General features: G+C 35.9%; 1 protein-coding gene across 1 annotated transcript in view; it reads right to left on the bottom strand.

Moving 5' to 3' along the window:
* The window catches only part of LOC102802078 (anoctamin-7-like), a 54,927-nt gene that overhangs the window by 5,965 nt on the left and 26,103 nt on the right, over positions 1-22,859 (bottom strand). The window contains exons 2-9 of the mRNA XM_085508332.1: positions 20,661-20,757; positions 18,810-19,096; positions 15,198-15,334; positions 3,951-4,119; positions 3,045-3,210; positions 2,175-2,265; positions 1,324-1,429; positions 417-477 (exon numbers count right to left, since the gene is read on the bottom strand). Of these exons, the coding sequence (XP_085364458.1) occupies positions 417-477; positions 1,324-1,429; positions 2,175-2,265; positions 3,045-3,210; positions 3,951-4,119; positions 15,198-15,334; positions 18,810-19,096; positions 20,661-20,757 (1,114 nt within the window). The remainder of the gene's footprint in view (positions 1-416; positions 478-1,323; positions 1,430-2,174; positions 2,266-3,044; positions 3,211-3,950; positions 4,120-15,197; positions 15,335-18,809; positions 19,097-20,660; positions 20,758-22,859) is intronic.

Raw genomic sequence — 22,859 nt, 5'->3', positions numbered from 1 at the left:
TGTTTTTGAAAATATACAAGTTGAATTACAAATAAAAACACAGTTGCAATAATCAATGAAAGGGAAAGACAGAGCAATTTTTTCAGGTAAAAACACAACACAAATTATAAGTGTCAGCTTCTGGAAGTATAAATACGGTAACCTCTCATTTCATACCAAAATGTTAGTGTTTGTCTGATGTGTTATTTATTTTTCACAAGGCACAATTGTTCGCATTTACTAATTATTTTGCAGTACTGTTAGTTAATTGTGTTTTTTTCAATTAACAGTTGAAATCACAACGTCAAGTATTGACAGGAACTTATCGGCCCATAAAGACAACAACTTTAAAATTACACAATTAATTATACCAGTGATTGTCACCTAACTGCATGTATGTATGTTTATGGTAACTGCTAAAATTAATAGTAGCTTACCCCAGAACGACATGAAGACAGCATAGAATACTGTACCAGGGTGATCAAATAGATAGGCAGCCTGGAATAGTAATTACACAAACATAACAAAATTATTAAGAAACTTGAAATATATTCTTTTTGTTTTTTGTTTTTAGTGACTGTCAACATCAGTGCCAAATAATTATTTACACTCATGTGACAGACATGATACAAAGTGAAGCCAGTTTATTTTTGTGATTCCTTTATTCTGCTCATAGCATTCATAATGCATTTCTAGCACGAAATTGATGAATCAGTTGTTGAAACAAATGCATGTGTTACATTTGAACATGCTCACTCCAGCCATGTTAGCAAAATGGCTTCAAATATGGCTTTAAAATTATGAATAAAGTCTGTGAAATAACATGACAGGCATTAAGAAACTATTATTTTCAATGGACATACCAAATTTGAATGAAATATGGTCATGCACGACTGAGATCCAGTTCCGGAATAGGAAGAATGCGATTATGATGAATTTAAATATCACTAAAATGGCTGCCATTCGGCCATTTTTATTTGGATCATGAAACAAATCCATGTGCGATGGATGCGTCTAGATTAAAGTAAATCGGCCCAGGCATGTCTGGGATATAGAGTTGCGAACAGACACACAAACGGATGTATGAATGCACAGAAGTGTAATTATAAGTATGTATTTTCTGACAACGTCAGAACAGAGACTAAATAAATAGACTAGACTAGACATTTATGATAGTTGTTAAAAAGGCATTGGTCAACCATGCTTCTATATTTACATGTTACATATCACTATGTGTGTATTCAATCAATACCACAAAGCTATATTTAAACATGGATTCAAAAATACAATAAAATTGATAAAAAAATGCTGCTAATGGCCTGATCGATTTCACTTCCTACATACCTCTGCTTGTATACATGCAGCCGAGAGATTCCAATATTCACAGCCAATTGATTCATCACACAATGGACACATTAAATAATTGTCACCATTTTCACATATATCTTTACTGTTAAACAAACAATGAAATTAGTGAGATGTACAAAAAATATTACCTAAAATGTTCACAAATTTGTGTATTTGGTTTCTATCTTCAGTAATCAATTTATAAACATTGTCCTGAATGTATTAAAGCAGGGGAGTCATCACCTGCGCATGTGTCAGATGGCCATAGTGTGTCATTGTTTACAAACAAGTGTTTACCCATGAGCCTTGGCACTTTCAGCGCATGTTGTTATCGTTTGTTTAGGACTCAATTCTCGCGTGTGCGCAGGTGACGACCCTCCCCCTTTTAAGTTTTGTCGTTGAAAACAGTTTGATTCACATTTATTATCACAAGCAATGTATATTTACTTTGAATCTTTAACATACTCTTGAAATTCATACATTTAATCTCATTTCACTATTTCATATGCGTTGTTTAGGTGTATGTAAACAAGGACAAAAACAAGTCATCTCTCATGCAGTATTGCGGATGTGAGAGACAGCACCACACCAGCCGATCGGAAAGTATGGCGTTTTTTTTCAAATATCCTTCCAAGGGTATATAAGGAGTGGGACAATCTGCCCACATTCTTAAGCCAAAAAGTTGTTGAGTGTGTTATGCTATAACCGCCGGGCACCATCACCATTTGGTTCATGATTACCATCGTCTGCGTCGAGCGACTAACTTTAAATATAGAAATATATAATCCCCAATCACAAGTGTAACTAGAATTATCAATATATAATTACAACGTACAAGCATCACTTACCCAGGTGTGTTATTATCAATTGTGAAAACACCAAATAGAAATACCAGTAACCCAACAAATGATGCAGGTAACAACCAGGCAGTATAAAAACCTACAAAAAACAAAGAAGAAAACATCAACAATTAAGTCCATACAAAGGGCACATATAAAGTATATTGTAACACTGAAAGTGGATTGCCATATATGGTAATGAAAAAATATGTTGCCATATATGGTAATACTAAAAGTAGGTTTCAATATATGGTAATACGAAAAGTAAATTACCATAAATGGCAATACCAAATGTAGGTTTCAATATATGGTAACACTAAAAGTAAATTACCTTATATGGTAATACTAAAAGTAAATTACCATATATGGTATTACCAAAAGTAAATTACCATAAATGGTATTATCAAAAGTAAATTACCATATATGGTAATACTAAAAGTAAATTACCATATATGGCAATGTAAGAAATACTCCATGTATATATGGTGATACCAACAATAGATTACCATCTACTGCAATACCTACATCGGATTACCATATATGGCAATCCCCAAAATAGACTACCATATATGGCAATGTAAAAAATACTCAATGTATATATGATGATACCAACAATAGATTACCATCTACTGCAATACCTATGTTGGATTACCTTATATGGCAATCCCCAAATAGACTACCATATATGGCAATGCAAAAAATTAGCATAAATGCCAAAAGTAGGTAACCATATTGTATGGTTGTCTTACTTGAGTTACTGCAAAGTTACTATCCAATCTTAATAGATAACAGACAGACCAATCAGAGAACAGCTTGTTTGCTATATAGGTTTATTTGCATATCAAATTCTTTTTATATGCCTCGACTCAACTGACTTACCGAGCCATGCAAAATAGATTCCAATCTTCTCTCCAAAATACTCTCTAATATGATCTAAGGGCTGGTATTTGTTCCATTTTCCCCATCTTGCCCAATACTCATACAATACCTGTCGTTTATTCAGATCTTCTGGGCAAAACAGATCTTTAGGTTTCTCCCATGGACCCTGGATGAAATGAGGGATGCATTCATTACAAGGAATCGGTGACACCATCCTAAATCAATTACTGTAAAATATTTCTTCACTAATTTCGCTAAAGGAGTGAATTAGTAAATATAAATAAAATTTAGCAAATATACTATTTTCTTATATTTTACATTCAATTCATCAAAGATCAATGAAAATAAACTCTATACAAAACTCCAAATAAGTCTTCAGTGAAAATTATTTTCAGCTAAGATAAAGTATTTTACAGTACAAAGCATTTTTTGCCCCCGAATCATACGTATAATCACAAGGTTAAAAAAATATGTTTTGGTGTTTAATATTAATTATTTAGTGAATCCTTCCTCCCTCAATATGTCAAAAAAGAGAATGCAATTATTGTATTTCCATACTACTGTGAAAACAAGTATTTTCCATCCAAAATATAAACCAAGATTCGGTTCTCACTTGATAATCTGTGAAACATATTAATTAGTAAGTGAATGTGAAAAAAAAAAAAAAAAGAGTGCAATTTTTTTAATTCAATTAAGCCATAATGTTTTGTTACTCCAAAGTCACCAGACATGAATTTACCATTTAAAACAAAATAGTGTTAATTCAATGAATTAGATCAGATCACAAATTACTGACCTATGCAACCGAAGTAACACTATTTGAGGGGTGAAAACAACCAGCTGTTGCTCTCAATGAGATTTTGCGGCCATTTTTATCATGATTGTATTATGGTTCTGATGACTTACATCATGTAATGGAAAGGCCGCAGTGAATACTTCCTCTTCAAGAAGTCTCTCAATTCCTATTTCAGCTCGTTTTCTTTTACCATATGTTGTACTTTCTAAAATTTCATTCAATATTCTTCCTCTTTCAGCATTAGTAAAGTAGGTGTCTCTAGATTCACTCCCAAGAAATCTATGACGAAATAAAAATGATTTAAACTATTTCTGTAGAGTAGCATTATAATTAACCAGCTGTTCAAAAATGTTTACCAACACCTGTAGCCAATAAAAAATTATATTCATTTTTAAAATTAACAAAAAAATCATAGAAAAATACATGGAAGAGTGAAAAAAGTGGACCCACAATTATCGTTGGAAATAAATACATTCATTTCTGCTATCAAACCAAAATGTTTTTTTAAGTACATATTTTGGGAAATGTGAAGCTTCACATTATATTTTTAATGAAAAATTATGCAAAGTATAGTAAATCATCAAATTCTAAATATAAGGAAAGTTTCATTTGTAGTTTGACAATTTGATGGTCGCATGCACTGTTCTCTGCTTTGTGATTTGGTTTTTGAATTCCGTAATGAAATTCAATTCTTCTTCTTTTCTTTAGGTTGCAACAGCAACGACTTTTTCACTACCACAAAGGACAACAAGGCTGTCAGTGGTTGAAACTTAGCCAGACCAAGGTACAACAAGGGTGTGAGTGTTTATTACTTAGCCAGACCAAGGCACACAAGGTGTAATAGTGTTTGTGACTTAGCCAGACCAAGGTACAACAAGGGTGTGAGTGTTTATTACTTAGCCAGACCAAGGCACAGCAAGGTGTAATAGTGTTTGTGACTTAGCCAGACCAAGGTACAACAAGGGTGTGAGTGTTTATTACTTAGCCAGACCAAGGCACAGCAAGGTGTAATAGTGTTTGTGACTTAGCCAGACCAAGGTACAACAAGGGTGTGAGTGTTTATTACTTAGCCAGACCAAGGCACAGCAAGGTGTAATAGTGTTTGTGACTTAGCCAGACCAAGGTACAACAAGGGTGTGAGTGTTTATTACTTAGCCAGACCAAGGCACAGCAAGGTGTAATAGTGTTTGTGACTTAGCCAGACCAGGGCACAACAAGGGTGTAAAGTGTTTGTGACTTAGCCAGACCAGAGCACAACAAGGGTGTGAGTGTTTGTCATTTAGCCAGACTAGGGCACAACAAGGGTGTAAAGTGTTTGTGACTTAGCCAGACCAGGGCACAACAAGGTGCGAGTGTTTGTGATTTAGCCAGACCAGGGCACAACAAGGGTGTAAAGTGTTTGTGACTAAGCCAGACCAGAGCACAACAAGGGTGTGAGTGTTTATTACTTAGCCAGACCAGAGCACGTACAACAAGGGTGTGAGTGTTTATTACTTAGCCAGACCAAGGCACAGCAAGGTGTAATAGTGTTTGTGACTTAGCCAGACCAAGGTACAACAAGGGTGTGAGTGTTTATTACTTAGCCAGACCAAGGCACAGCAAGGTGTAATAGTGTTTGTGACTTAGCCAGACCAAGGTACAACAAGGGTGTGAGTGTTTATTACTTAGCCAGACCAAGGCACAGCAAGGTGTAATAGTGTTTGTGACTTAGCCAGACCAGGGCACAACAAGGGTGTAAAGTGTTTGTGACTTAGCCAGACCAGAGCACAACAAGGGTGTGAGTGTTTGTCATTTAGCCAGACTAGGGCACAACAAGGGTGTAAAGTGTTTGTGACTTAGCCAGACCAGGGCACAACAAGGTGCGAGTGTTTGTGATTTAGCCAGACCAGGGCACAACAAGGGTGTAAAGTGTTTGTGACTAAGCCAGACCAGAGCACAACAAGGGTGTGAGTGTTTGTCATTTAGCCAGACTAGGGCACAACAAGGGTGTAAAGTGTTTGTGACTTAGCCAGACCAGGGCACAACAAGGTGCGAGTGTTTGTGATTTAGTCAGACCAGGGCACAACAAGGGTGTGAGTGTTTGTGATTTAGCCAGACTAGGGCACAACAAGGGTGTAAAGTGTTTGTGACTTAGCCAGACCAGAGCACAACAAGGGTGTGAGTGTTTGTGATTTAGCCAGACTAGGGCACAACAAGGGTGTAAAGTGTTTGTGACTTAGCCAGACCAGGGCACAACAAGGTGTGAGTGTTTGTGATTTAGTCAGACCAGGGCACAACAAGGGTGTGAGTGTTTGTGATTTAGTCAGACCAGGGCACAACAAGGGTGTGAGTGTTTGTGATTTAGCCAGACTAGGGCACAACAAGGGTGTAAGAGTGTTTGTGATTTAGCCAGACCAGGGCACAACAAGGGTGTAAGAGTGTTTGTGATTTAGCCAGACCAGGGCACAACAAGGGTGTGAGTGTTTGTGATTTAGCCAGACTAGGGCACAACAAGGGTGTGAGTGTTTGTGACTTAGCCAGACCAGGGCACAACAAGGTGTGAGTGTTTGTGACTTAGCCAGACTAGGGCACAACAAGGTGTGAGTGTTTGTGACTTAGCCAGACCAGGGCACAACAAGGTGTAATAGTGTTTGTGACTTGGCCAGACCAGGGCACAACAAGGGTGTAAAGTGTTTGTGACTTAGCCAGACCAGAGCACAACAAGGGTGTGAGTGTTTGTGATTTAGCCAGACTAGGGCACAACAAGGGTGTAAAGTGTTTGTGACTTAGCCAGACCAGGGCACAACAAGGTGTGAGTGTTTGTGATTTAGTCAGACCAGGGCACAACAAGAGTGTGAGTGTTTGTGATTTAGCCAGACTAGGGCACAACAAGGGTGTAAAGTGTTTGTGACTTAGCCAGACCAGAGCACAACAAGGGTGTGAGTGTTTGTGATTTAGCCAGACTAGGGCACAACAAGGGTGTAAAGTGTTTGTGACTTAGCCAGACCAGGGCACAACAAGGTGTGAGTGTTTGTGATTTAGTCAGACCAGGGCACAACAAGGGTGTGAGTGTTTGTGATTTAGTCAGACCAGGGCACAACAAGGGTGTGAGTGTTTGTGATTTAGCCAGACTAGGGCACAACAAGGGTGTAAGAGTGTTTTTGATTTAGCCAGACCAGGGCACAACAAGGGTGTAAGAGTGTTTGTGATTTAGCCAGACCAGGGCACAACAAGGTGTGAGTGTTTGTGATTTAGTCAGACCAGGGCACAACAAGGGTGTGAGTGTTTGTGATTTAGTCAGACCAGGGCACAACAAGGGTGTGAGTGTTTGTGATTTAGCCAGACTAGGGCACAACAAGGGTGTAAGAGTGTTTTTGATTTAGCCAGACCAGGGCACAACAAGGGTGTAAGAGTGTTTGTGATTTAGCCAGACCAGGGCACAACAAGGGTGTGAGTGTTTGTGATTTAGCCAGACTAGGGCACAACAAGGGTGCAAGTGTTTGTGACTTAAATAGCCACAAGGAACAACAAGGATGTCAGTGGTTGAGACTAAACCATACCTGGGCACAATAACACTGAGTGGTTGTGACCAAGCCAACCCTGGGCACAACAAGGGTGTGAGTGGTTGAGATTCAGCCAGGGCACAATAAGGGTGTGAGTGGTTAAGATTCAGCCAGACCAGGGCACAACTAGGGTGTGAATGGTTGTGACTCAGCCAAAACTGGGCTCAACAAGGCTAACAGTGGTTGAGACTCAAGCCAGTGGTTTTGATCTACACATGTACATTGTATTAATGGACAACTGTGGATCCCCTGGTCTTAAACTGCCCTGGGATTGGTCAACAGTTAGAATGATGTTAATGTCACAAGATATGCATGAATTACATACATGATTATTGTGTAAACCTTGTATAAATGAACAAAGTTAACTTTAATCCAAATAGCATTCACTAAAATTAATTAAACGTCATTCACTAAAATTAATTAAGGCTCCATCTTGTTACATTTATAATTTGAATACTAGTAATCTCTAGAGAAGCTAGATTTTTGTGTAAATCAATTAACATTTCTATTTATATACTTCAGGCAGGTGGTTGTTATGATTGCACATCCCATAAGTATTGACTACTATTAAAATATTAATGAATGTAACACTATGAAAACACCTGCAATCAGGGTTATAGCCAGAAAAAAAAAAAATTGCTCATCTAAAAACTTTATCAAAATATCCATAGACTTTAATAGTCAATTTTTTTGTTGATAATTGGTTATTTTGTACGAGGTAATATCAATGAAAATTCGACAGGTTTGTAAAGATTTTGTCTGTCAAATGAAATTTTGTTGTACCTATCTAAAATGTATAGCGTCTAAAATTACAGTCAGACATGTGGCTCGCTGGCTGAAAGCCTGTCTATTGCTTAACAATTTATTTTAGGAGTCAATTGAGATACAAACGTAATTACAATTAGAGCACAGAGACATGTCTGGGTTTAATCTAGTCTCAAGTCTGTTTTGTTAATAATGCTTTACTTGCACCCTTATAAGTAGTTAGACTTGGATAAGAAAAGGAAATAATAAAACCTGAGACCACAGAAATGTTAGTCTATATATATGTGTATGTAGATGTTATGGGCAGCTATACATGTAATTATCAAAGTGATTACATTTTGAAGGCCACAATTGTTCCCAAACATTTCAGAAATTTTTGCATATTTTAAATAATTTCTTTGATAATTTGGAACAAAATAGAGAGTATTTTACATTGGATATACAGATTTTGAGCAAAATTTTTGAAAAATGGAAAGAGGAATTTACAAAGGTTTAACCATATACAACAGAAAAGCTGACAAATGTGTTGCTGGATATGCAGCTGGCCTGACAATCACATTACACCTCATTTACATGTGATGACTATGACTATGATGATCATAAAGAAGAACGGGAATCTCTCTTGATTGTTTATTTCTCATTTTAAATTTCTCATAAAATTCATATTGCATCAATTTGTCTTCATTTGATCTCTATTAGGATATTGTGTTGCCATGGAAATGGTCTGTGAGACTATAACTATACTAAATCATAATCTGAGCCTACTAAAGATAATATGAAAGGTTCAAAAGCATTGGACGTTTTGTAGTTTATAAATAAATAAACGCTGCTCGGACTGAAAAAATATGATATATAGAATATAATATTTGGTAATCGTAGTCCTAAATAACTATTAAAAATAGCTAGACGTTTCGAGCAATGACTCTTTATCGATAGCATAGAAGAAAGTGTAACAGATGCTTCACAACACAAAACTGAAATTACAAAGTTTTTTTTTTATGTTACTTGTACATGTATTACTTTAGTTTTTGTTACCTATATATTTATAACAAGTAACATACAGTGCGACCATAGCACTTTAATGACAGTCTTCATTGGTGTTCTGCATACAGGAGGCAAAAATCAAACACAGAAATGTCCCAGGATAATAATGCCAAAAAAATGTCCTGAGATACCGGTATGTATATACGAATGCCAGTTATGAATAACTACAGAAAATGTTTTTTTTAACAGCTTGGTCATCATGCATTCAAAACTGTGTATGTATCACATGGACTGAAGAAGATATAATGGGATGACTATGACAAATAGCATCTTCGCAAGCCAAGGTCTAAGTTTATTCGGCCAAGCCTCTAAACAGACCTTGGCAGAACGACCATCAAATATGCGTATTCTAACAGCGCCCCCAGTAGTCAGTTGCAGCTTATCATTGTCCAATCAGTTTGCATGTTACAAATCCCTCTTTGGCGTTTCTTTTTAAACGAAATGGTGGCACCCATGAATCGTGATATTTGTGATGATAAAATTGCGAAAGTTTTCGGTGTTGGTGCCCTCAAGCCTCATCAGGTACAGGCAATCAACGCAGTTTTGTGTGGGAAGGATGTCTTCATAGCGACGAAAACAGGAAGTGGAATTTTGTTTTATAATTTGGTACGTCAAAGCTGATTGGGCGCCTTGTTTCAAGGCGCGTCCAATCAGATCTCACTGCTTAAGATACGCAATTAGCCTATGTGATCCCGCACGGTATCGTGTAGAGGCCTATAGGTCGAAGACACAGGACCATGCAATTCGGACGATGTACAAATAGATAATTAAGTATGACTTTCTACATTTGAATTAATATCATGCAGACAAAATAAGACAATAACAGTTCAATCACACAAACAAGAATCAATTAGATGACTTTCCAATCAACTGCAAGATCGCGCGAGTTGCGCGAACGTCTGTCGCAAAAATTCAAACGCAAATTTCTTTATTTGTAAGCTCACATTGAAAGGCTGATCCTTAACAGGGGAATATTGCGTTTGAATACCCTTACGGTACTTCATCGAAAATTGACCATCATCAAATGTGACAGCAAATTAATAAGCGTGGAATTATTCCCCAAAATACTTTCATCAAGTTTGTCAAATCCTACATGTTTGTCACCACTACGATTCTATGACCTTTATAAAATTGTTTGTCGTGTTAATACGTTGATTTCACACATATCGTGGAATATCTCACAGTGAACGAAAAATCGTCAACTCACATTATACATGTAGATAAAAAAGTACATCAAATATCATTTAAGAATTATTTGTAAAATACATTATGTAAGTGTACCCTGCGTTAAAACTTGTGTAAAAAATTTAAAAAAAAAATTATTTTAAAATCACCCCCTGTTGCATTTTATGTTTGAGAAAATTACCTAAACACCTTTTCACCTCTTGATTTCATCGTTCGCTATCTTTTTCTGCTCTGCAAGCAGGGACAGTAAAAACAGCCCAGAGTCTCCCCAGTTGTGAAGTTACATAGCAGTCGAACGAAAACTGGGCAGACTCAAAGAGCCCCGCGTCACCCTGAGGTGATGACGTGAATGCACTCCAGCTAGGACAGCAGCTACACTATGTAATAGATCTTATTGAAATCTGATGGTAGAACAGACCAACATTCATACACAGAGACAGACAGGGTAACCTTAAAGGCTCCGGAGTTCAGTGGTATGTACAAGGCAGGCAAAACACATGCAGTAATGTTTGTTCCCCCCATACATAATATACACATGCACAAAATAATTCAGTCATATAAAATATAGCATACATGATACTAATACTAAACGATAGAAAAGCGAGCTGGCATGACCACGAGAAAAATTTGGTGGGTGGGTGGGTGGGTTGAAAATAACCCGAACAAAAATGACTGCACGAACAGCGTGTGATGTGAACAGTGCATGTAAACAGAACGAAGCAAATGGGCTACAATAAACATGCGCAGTGGAGAAATGAAACAAACAAACAAAGCTTATGCAAATGAAAAATTAACAATTTTGAACTGCTTACAAAATACAACCAGGAAATTTAAAATGTATGAACATAAAATAAAACAAAGTTCTCAAGGATGGAACAGAGATTCATTTCATAGTCTACTGACTTCACATTATTACACAATGTAGAGTACTGAAAATCTCTGAAGTAAATTAATTTTGTATGAAATGGCAAGCTCTCTTAGCTGGTATATGCATATTTATAGTATCATAATAGCAAAATTAAAATCTACTGAAATGTGTATATAATAATTTTCATATATTTATTACTATGGTGTTATATATCATACAAGTAATTACCAATGATGTATGATATTCTAATAACAGAAATCATGAGTGTGAGATTATAGGATATACACATGCATTTATTACAATGTTGCTTTTTTATTTTAGAACATTTTATTAGCTTTTTCTTGATTTCAGCGGTGGGATTAGGAATGCAAAACATCAAATAAACCCATTCAGTGTATCAGTGTAGGAAGTGGGAACCCAGATTGTGCATGGTAAAAATATAATATTGCGCATGGTAAAAATATAATATTGTGCATGGTAAAAATATAATATTTGGACATGGTGAAAATATAATATTTGAACATGGTGAAAATATAATATTTGGACATGGTGAAAATATAATATTTGGACATGGTGAAAATATAATATTTGGACATGGTGAAAATATAATATTTGGACATGGTAAAAATATAATATTTGGACATGGTAAAAATATAATATTTGGACATGGTAAAAATATAATATTTGGACATGGTAAAAATATAATGTTTGGACATGGTAAAAATATAATATTTGGACATGGTAAAAGTTAACAGCTCGACTTATTTTTGTAATGCATATATAACATATTTTTATTTGACTTAAAAATAATTTAAGAAACAAACACTGTCACAGACATCAATAATAAATAAAACAAGAAAACATTTAACAATTAGCATAAATTTCTAAGATTTTATGAATAAAAACCCCTAGACCGTTGGCAATGAAACCATCTTTTGAACTCAAATGCATTCAATTTGACTTTTTTTGATTGATTTATTAAATAAATTTGGCATTTTACAGGACTTCAGTACATTTTTACCAATTGCAGTGAAAGTACAATTAATCATAGTATCACCTGTAACCCAAACATCGTAAACATACCTACTTAATCCACCCACATTTTATTTATTTTAACAATCAACGGTTTATTATCTAGCCATCCCCAAGGTGTTATGCACAGCCTGTTAATGTTTATGACTGAGCAGTAATTACATGAGGTTATGTAAGATGACATCTGTTATATGCTTGTCTGTTTTAATTAGATTGATGTGGTAATGTGTTAGAATAAGTATGTAATAAGCCATATTTAAGGTTCTGCCAGAGTGGCTTAATTTGGTCAAAAGAGTCATCTGGGTTATGCAACAAATATGTAAACAAGTGCAAGCATGTATGTCAGCAAGCATGTCATCAAGCATGTCAGCATGCATGCCAGCAAGCATGTCAGCAGGCATGTCAACAAGCGTGTCAGAAAGCGTGTCAGAAAGCGTGTCAGAAAGCGTGTCAGCAAGCGTGTCAGAAAGCGTGTCAGCAAGCGTGTCAGCAAGCGTGTCAGCAAGCGTGTCAGCAAGCGTGTCAGCAAGAGTGTCAGCAAGCGTGTCAGCAAGCGTGTCAGCAAGCGTGTCAGCAAGCGTATAAACAAGCGTGTCAACAAGCGTGTCTACAAGCGTGTCAACAAGCGTGTCAACAAGCATGTCCACAAGCGTGTCAACAAGTGTGTCAACAAGTGTATCAACAAGCATGTCAAAAGCATGTCAACAAGCATGTCAACAAGCATGTCAACAAGCATGTCAGCAAGCATGTCAGCAAGCATGTCAGCAAGCATGTCAGCAAGCATGTCAGCAAGTAGGTCAGCAAGTAGGTCAGCAAGTATGTCAGCAAGTAGGTCAGCAAGTATGTCAACAAGTATGTCAACAAGTATGTCAACAAGTATGTCAACAAGTATGTCAACAAGTATGTCAACTGTGAAAACTTGCTGGTTAATTTGATGTTTCAGGTGTTCTTGTCAACAAATGAAAGTGATCAGGACATTCCTTTCCAAATTGCTCAACTGAGCATATACATGTTTGCAAAGCATTATAGAAGAGATCTGACTAAATTTTGTTCATTTTTTGAAATGTTTCACGAATGTTAGGTTTTATATTAATAATAATATATACATTTTTTATCCTATGTTACATGAGATATGAAACAATTATTATACAATTCTGACCATTTTCCACAACATTTCTGACCCCAGGCCTTTATTTTTCATTTTCAGCATTCTGATGGCATTGTTTCATATACATATAATTGAAGTATGACATAATTTAATTTGGTTCAAACCTTCATAAATGTTATGAAAAGAAGCACTTATCAGTAATGCATATAAACTATAACAATGTCAGCAAATCAAATTTGAAAAAAAAAACATCAATGTGCATTAACCTTTTCCCCACCAGTTCCCTCTTTTCATCTCAAATTCACAAAATAGTCCCATTTCTAGTCTGCACTTTCCGCCAGAAGATTGGGACAAAAATAGCCAAATTGTTTGAGTAAAAACAGAAAATTGACTCAAATTTTGTCTGTTGGCTCCAAAATTAGGATTCATTTCCAGATATATTGAAGAATATAAGAACAAAATTGCAGAAAAATTTTGTCGAGAAAGTCTATTGGTGAAAAGATTAAGGTTTAATGGTACAATGCATGTACCAAGTTTTAATGAAGTCAGGTCAGAATCGCAATGTCTCGCTATTTGTACAATTTCAATGACCTAGGTTTCTATGTCATCCAAGTGCATGTTCTATTTTTTATCCTCTTGATAAAACACATTTGACCATTTGGGGATAAAAATAAATATTATAAACATTTTTTGACAGAATAAAATTTATTATTTATTTAGGTTTAATTATTACTATAATCATGCATACATTTTCTAAATATGACTTGGTGGTGGCAGCTGATGGCACAATTTTTATAAAGGTTCTATTTATAAACATTTTAAATGTCACTAAGTATTCTACTCTGACATTGATGGATGATAGTTTTTTTTTCTCAGAAAAAACAATTCATTGTCAATTACTTTTGAGTATATTGTGAAAAAGAGTGATACTGAAGGGAAACGGAAGTTGTCATTAAAATTGTGCTTTGATATTGATTTTTCAAAAAAATTATGACAATTAAATACCCTCAGCTGTTAGCAATGCACATACCCATTAAAGAACACAAGATATCATTAGAGAATGAGCAAATCTGGGAGCGGTCTACCTATAGTACTTATATGTATAATATCAAAGCAATCAGACTTGTGGTTTTTAACAAGAAGTCAAAAATATCACTTTTTACCAAAAATTCTAAAAATATTCATCAAAATTAGAGGATTGAAGATACAACGAAAAGAACAAATCTAAGAGAGGTCTGCCCAAGGTACATATATACGAAGTATCAAAGCAATAAGAATTGTAGTTTTCAAGAAGAAGTCGAATAAGTAAAAAGTTGACACGAACGACAATGACGAACAATCACTCATAGTCACTCAAAGTCGACAGCGAAGCTAAAAAGCTGACATTAACCAGAAATGTAAATATTTTTGACTGGACACAATAACCAGAAACATGAATATTTTTTCCCAACATGATGGTTAGAAACAAAAATATTTTTATGAATACAAAATTATTACCCTTTTTATTACTATCCCTACAGGTCAGTTTGCAATAATGTGATTGACAAATGTAGCTGCACAGATTACTAAAATAATTAAAGACTTCCAAGACAAATCAACATCTTGAATGCCAAACAGCAAAATATACACTTTAGATAATCAAAGATTCCTGACCTGAATGTAAAAAATTATATGTATAAAAATGTAATTTGTGGGTGGCCAACCTTTGCCACCATTCCTAGCTATCGATCATTACATTCAATTCTGGCAGTAGATGAGGCGACTATAATGAAAATGAGACAGAGACAGTCTGTTTGAATTAACAAGTACTTACCTATCTAGTTTATTCTTTTTAAATGTACATGTGAAATAATCCATTGGGGTATTGGGGACTTCTTGAGCCATAATGTTGGGAATATGCACTTTAGACAAGAGCTTTTCTGACCAATTGCTACTGGGATTTGAATGAGCCTACAACAGAATTAAACATTACATAATCAACATTTCTCAAATGAAATTATATTGTTACATACAATTAATACCTTTATTCAACTTCTCAACTACCGTGGTAATTAAAACATTGCCCCATGTGACAGCATACAACTTCCATGTGAAAGCATAGCGCCTCCATTAAGTAGCATAGCGCCTCTTTGTGGTAGCACAGTGCCTCCATTAAGGCAACCTTTTGCCCCATGTGACAGCACACAACTTCCATATGTGACAGCACACAACTTCCATATGTGACAGCATAGCACCTCCTTGAGGTAGCATAGCACCTCCTTGAGGTAGCATAGCGCTTCCATCAAGGCAACCTTTTGCCCCATGTGACAGTACACAACTTCCATGAGACAGCATAGCGCCTCCTTGAGGTAGCATCGCGCCTCCTTGATGAAACATAGCGCCTCCATTAAGGCAATCTTTTGCCCCATGTGACAGCATACAACTGCCATGTGACAGCATAGCACCTCCTTGAGGTAACATAGCGCCTCCATTTAGGCAATCTTTTGCCCCATGTGACAGCACACAACTTCCATGTGACAGCATAGCACCTCCTTGAGGTAACATAGCACCCCCATTAAGGCAATCTTTTGCCCCATGTGACAGCATACAACTTCCATGTGAAAGCATAGCGCCTCCATTAAGTAGCATAGCGCCTCTTTGTGGTAGCACAGTGCCTCCATTAAGGCAACCTTTTGCCCCATGTGACAGCACACAACTTCCATATGTGACAGCACACAACTTCCATATGTGACAGCATAGCTCCTCCTTGAGGTAACATAGCGCCTCCATTTAGGCAATCTTTTGCCCCATGTGACAGCACACAACTTCCATATGTGACAGCATAGCACCTCCTTGAGGTAACATAGCGCCTCCATTTAGGCAACCTTTTGCCCCATGTGACAGCACACAACTTCCATATGTGACAGCACACAACTTCCATATGTGACAGCATAGCACCTCCTTGAGGTAACATAGCGCCTCCATTTAGGCAATCTTTTGCCCCATGTGACAGCACACAACTTCCATATGTGACAGCATAGCACCTCCCTGAGGTAACATAGCGCCTCCATTTAGGCAATCTTTTGCCCCATGTGACAGCATACAACTGCCATGTGACAGCATAGCACCTCCTTGAGGTAACATAGCACCTCCATTTAGGCAATCTTTTGCCCCATGTGACAGCACACAACTTCCATATGTGACAGCATAGCACCTCCTTGAGGTAACATAGCACCCCCATTTAGGCAATCTTTTGCCCCATGTGACAGCACACAACTTCCATATGTGACAGCACACAACTTCCATATGTGACAGCATAGCACCTCCTTGAGGTAACATAGCGCCTCCATTTAGGCAATCTTTTGCCCCATGTGACAGCACACAACTTCCATATGTGACAGCACACAACTTCCATATGTGACAGCATAGCACCTCCTTGAGGTAACATAGCGCCTCCATTTAGGCAATCTTTTGCCCCATGTGACAGCACACAACTTCCAAATGTGACAGCACACAACTTCCATATGTGACAGCATAGCACCTCCTTGAGGTAACATAGCGCCTCCATTTAGGCAATCTTTTGCCCCATGTGACAGCACACAACTTCCATATGTGACAGCACACAACTTCCATATGTGACAGCATAGCACCTCCTTGAGGTAACATAGCGCCTCCATTTAGGCAATCTTTTGCCCCATGTGACAGCACACAACTTCCATATGTGACAGCATAGCACCTCCTTGAGGTAACATAGCGCCTCCATTTAGGCAATCTTTTGCCCCATGTGACAGCACACAACTTCCATATGTGACAGCATAGCACCTCCTTGAGGTAACATAGCGCCTCCATTTAGGCAATCTTTTGCCCCATGTGACAGCACACAACTTCCATATGTGACAGCATAGCACCTCCTTGAGGTAACATAGCACCTCCATTTAGGCAATCTTTTGCCCCATGTGACAGCACACAACTTCCATGTGACAGCATAGCACCTCCTTGAGATAATATAGCACCTCCATTAAGGCAATCTTTTGCCCCATGTGACAGCATACAACTGCCATGTGACAGCATAGCACCTCCTTGAGGTAACATAGCGCCTCCATTTAGGCAATCTTTTGCCCCATGTGACAGCATACAACTGCCATGTGACAGCATAGCACCTCCTTGAGGTAACATAGCACCCCCATTAAGGCAATCTTTTGCCCCATGTGACAGCACACAACTTCCATGTGACAGCATAGTGCCTCCTTGAGGTAGCACAGCGCCTCCATTAGGCAACATATCACTTTCCTGCGAATTTGACTCAATGCATGAAATTAACAGAATCTTAATTTAGCTAAAGTGCCAACAATCTCATTGTGAGAATATACTTTATTCTAAATTAGCGACATCTTAATTTAGCAAAATTTAGCTAAATTAGCTAAAATGACATGCTAGTGAAAAAGACATGTTTTTCAGTATAGTATAGCGCTTCAATGATGGGCGGCATAACACTTCCTTGAGATAGTATAGCATCCCTATATTCTGCTCCATGAGGCAGCATACTGCTCCCATGTCACAGCATAACACCTCCAAGTGGAAGCATATATTCTGTGTGCACATGGTAGCATAACTGCCCCATATTCCCATTTTGAACAAATAATTTTTTTCATATTTTAAGGTAGAAGCCTACTTATTTATTTAATCAAAAATTGTACTTCAAAGCAATGAGGATATTGACTTAAAAAAAAAAGTTGGGGGTCACAACAACCTAATTTTCAAGAGAATGATGTATTTTAGTGTATAGTGGCCATTTTGGCAGCACTATATTGCTTTTACCACAAGCTCCTCTGGCAGACATATTATGCCATATCTTAAATTGTAGACTGGTGACATGGGTTGGAAAAAATCATATATTGTTAATGATGGGGTACATTTTGTTGTACTGAATTATTTTAAAAATCGGGCTTTTAAAAAGTATTGAAAAATGCAATTTTTAACATTGTGTTCTATGGAATTGTTCTAAAAATAGCAATTTTTGAAAAATATTAGGACAGGTTTCTCAAAACATGTCACTGTAACACACACAAAATTGTTATTTTTCTGAGCCATGGAACAATTGGTCCATGGTTGCACATAATAAACCAATTTATGACCAATTTTCACAAAAAATTACAAGTAGGCTTCTACCTTAATTTACTTATTTAAATGCCGAGTTCAGATTACCTTTACCAAATGGGGAAACATGGATGCCCCTTCAACAATAAAATTACATGATTTTAAAATGTGTATTTATATTAGATAGCATTATATATCTCTATAAATTGCTTCAGCACCCCACCTATTTCAGGTCAAGACATACTGAGATATAAGAAATATGAGCTGCCATTACTTCCTGGAAAGCCCTGTGGGTCCAGTAAACACCTGCTTTACTATTAAAGGCACTGCATCTAATTTATATCCTTACCTGCAATGGCGCTCTGAAATTCAGCTCCTCAGCAAAAAAACAACACAAATCCCATGGTGCATGTAACTTTACATAAAATATGGTCTTTTTGTCGCCTTCGATTATATCTTCCTCCAGGTCTAACCCAATCTTCTTCAGGTTATCCAAGAATTTGTGTCGCCATTGATCATGCTGTTCATCAGTGTCAACAACTTTTTTGCCTTTCTCTCTCCTTTCTCTGTCTTTCTCTTCTCTCTTTCTTCGTTGTTTTTCTGTCAGATGTTCTTCCTCGTACACAAGAACGAAATCTGTGATTCACAGAAAATAATATTTGAAAATGGAATAAACATTACAGAGCAATCTCTACTTAAACATGATATCAGATACATCAATACTGCTTTTATCAACCTTTTCACCACAAATTCACAAAATAGTCCCATTTATAGTCTGCACTTTCCTTCAGAAGATTGGGACAAAAAAGCCAGATTTTTTGATTAAAAACTGAAAATTGATTCAAATTCTGGTGGTGAAATGGTTGAGAGTCCAGCACTGCTTTAACCACTTGGTATTATATAATATAAACAAATGTAACAATATAATAAAAACAAAGCAAAAAAAATGTCATTATTAACAAACCAAAGGAGAAAATAATGTAATTTCTTTATGGTCATAATGAATACTATTATTAATATTCATTATTCTTTCAACAACATCATATTTTTTTTATGTATTAATGTCAACAGTATTTAATTCTTCATCAATGTTGGAACCAACAATAGTTTTCCTTTAAAAATCTTGGCGCTATATTTTAATAAGGTATTTTTCTATAGTTTTCTATTGGTTACCAATCTTGATAAAAAAATATGATAAATTATACATTGACTCCTGACTCAGTAGGTCACAATATTGACAGGTAATGGGATGGCTCCCAACGAATTTTATTGTTTTTTAAGTGGTAATTTTGAAAGGAAATATCTAATGAATAGTTACTACATGCATTTAATTAGCCGTTAAACAGACGTCGTGAGACAATTGGTGCCAGTGTTTCTTTAAACTGTGTCAATGCCATCAGCATTTAACAACCACTGCAAAAGGTGTTGAGGATTCAGCTCAAGGTGTCAACTTGTGACTTTACGCGTTTCTTGGCACATACTGCTTTAAAAAATTTCCCATAATGTAAACAATCCATCATTTTGATCGTAAATTTCCAATTGAGCAGCATGCTGTCTAAACAAAAGTTTTTAGCGTCTTTCCTAAAAAGTCACATTTTTTGCTTGGATCTCACCAACCATGACATATTTTTCTGAATCAATGGTCGGTGACAGAAATTAAATTTGCAATTCAAATGATTAAACAGGAAATCTCTGAAATTTTCTAAGAATTGGCAGGTTTAAATTGAACGTTGTTAATATTATAAACATTTTGAAGGAAGGGTTTGTCTAATTTTGGCATTTGAGCATAAACCAGAATGTCTTCATGTAGAAATTTGCACTATTCTACTTATAACAGTATAGAGGCTGTCACTGTAAAAACTTGCATGCCACCATGAACCATGCGGAATGGCATGCAGCTTTGGCATGTACATGGTATTCCAACATGCTCATGTACCTGGGCATGATGTCAATAGCATGTGAGAAATGTGAAATATTTGAATGTGCTAAGCACGCATAAATTTATGGTTGTGGAAGAGCTGAATGCTTATTAAGCATGCGAGTTCTGAGATAAGTATATGTAGTGAGATCAACCATGTGCAGGTACAAATTAAGTATGTGTTGCACATTTAGAAAGAAGTAGCATGTGCAAGGCACAACTTTCTAATAAACAATGTATCAACTGAGGGTCAACCAAATAACAGCAAATGTTTTTTCTCACCAATTCTTCGTTTTCCATCATCAAAAAAAACATTTTTTTCACCTCTATCTTCTCTTGACATGATTTCAATTGGCTCATCATCATCTGTGTAGTTTTGCTGTAAAATACAATATTAGAATGAGTAGGAATTTTAGAAAATACACAACATACTCAATAATGTTCGTTACACCCACATCAGTTTATTAATAATTGAATGAGGAAACATGCGTGCCACTAGAGACAGGCTTAAGCTCAAATGGCATGTTTGTTCACCAGGACATATATGGTTTTGTTCATGATCTAAATTGTCCTTATTATTTTTCAATGTCTGGCAAAAATCAATTCCACAAAGGTATCCTTAAAACGAAAATCTATACCAAGTTCTGAATATTATATTACCATCCAAATGAAATCCCCATCATTTATTTCCACAAAACGGTCAGAGATCACAAATTTAGCGACACTGACCAGGCTCAAAAAGGGTTTGAATCTAGAACCTATAAGCCCGGAGAGTGACTGTTCAGTGCATGAATTAATACATGTATATTCTTCAAAACATTCACAAAGAAAGATAAGAAAATAAATAATTTGAAATTCATTTCAAGAAATCGACAACTTGGCCTGTGAATGGGATAATAATATTATTCTCAATATTTCTTTTTTTTTCATTCAGTTGAGGAAAAAATACTTTTGATATTAGAGCCGAATTACTATGAGTCTGACTTGTAAGGCAATTACATCACTTTTCCCAAGCTGAATAACGAAAAATATTGGGGTATAATATATGCATGTAATCCTTTGTGACACCATTCATAATCTCAATTTCATCACAATGTCCTATCGATACAATTTAACTGAACTGAATGTTAGAATTTTTACATTTCTAAAGTAATGCACAATTAATTAACACACTCAAAATTTATTCTTAATTTTTTTTTTTCAATTTTAAGTAGTTTTAATGGAACCATCTGTGGACATTGTAAATCTGCAAGTGGCAAGTTTTTGTGAATCAGTGAAAGTTGTGAAATATTCTAAAAGCGAAAATGTCTCCGGGGTCATACGACAGGTGTCTTCACAAATGCCACAGAAACGAGGAAACATGCAACTTTCTATCGGTTTACAGTTGATGCATACAAGTTAGTAGACACACTGGCAGACTGATAAAAGCATGGACAAACATTGCAATACATTAGTATTTAAGCTCTGTACTAACAGTATGGATCCGATGTTATCTTTCGATATAAAGTTTACAGAACCATGTATGTAGCATCATTGATCTTTAAAAAAAATAAACTATTTAAAGGCTGGTATTTATAGACAACAATTCCAATAATTGCAATTTTCTATAATTATTTCATTTAATTTATTATTTCTAATCAATTATGATTTGAATGGTTGAAAACTTGATAAATAGGATCTTGTCAAGATACAATAGTTCATTGCATACAGCAAAATACATCTGTTAAATTATGCAGGGTCTGCATAGTATCTCATGGGAAAACCATGCAGACAAGGAGCACAGACCAATAATTATAAATTACGTCTGATGCAGTGTTATTTTCCATAAAATAAAGCTGTACTTTTTTTTTCCACAAAATAAACTTTTTAGAATAGTGTAAATTATGTCCAATTCATTCAAATTTTAAAAAAGAAATTAAAGTAAAATTGAATAAATGAATTTATACCTCAGAAAGGATGAACCTCTTATCATCAACATATATATATATACTTATTAGCATACAATTTGCATATTTACTTATTAGCATTAAATTTGCATATTTACTCATTAGCATATACTTATGAGCATATTGTTAAAAAAAAGCAGCCTGTCGGCTAAGATAGCTCTACTGTTAGCAATACACATTTCAATTAAAGAACTGAAGATATAAGAAAATGAACAATATTTATAATATCAAAGCAATCGGACTTGCTGTTTTCAACAAGAATTGGAAAATATTACTTTTTACCAAAAATGACAAAAATAATCATTAAAATTAGAGAATTAGAGAAATTGTCATCAAATGAACAAATCTCAGAGAGGTATACCTGTAGTACCTAAATATATAATAGCAAAGCAATCAGACTTATGGTTTTCAGAAAGAAGTCGAAAATATCACTTTTTACCACAAATTACAAAAATATTCATCAAAATTAGAGAAATAAAGATATCACCACAAAATGAACAAATCTCAGAGAGGTCCACAAATAGTACCTATATAT

Source organism: Saccoglossus kowalevskii, chromosome 15 (assembly GCF_978046115.1).
Source record: "Saccoglossus kowalevskii chromosome 15, keSacKowa6.1, whole genome shotgun sequence".
Taxonomy (NCBI): Eukaryota; Metazoa; Hemichordata; class Enteropneusta; family Harrimaniidae; genus Saccoglossus; species Saccoglossus kowalevskii.
Note: the sequence above shows the minus strand (reverse complement) of the source record. Positions and strands in the feature narration are given on the sequence as shown.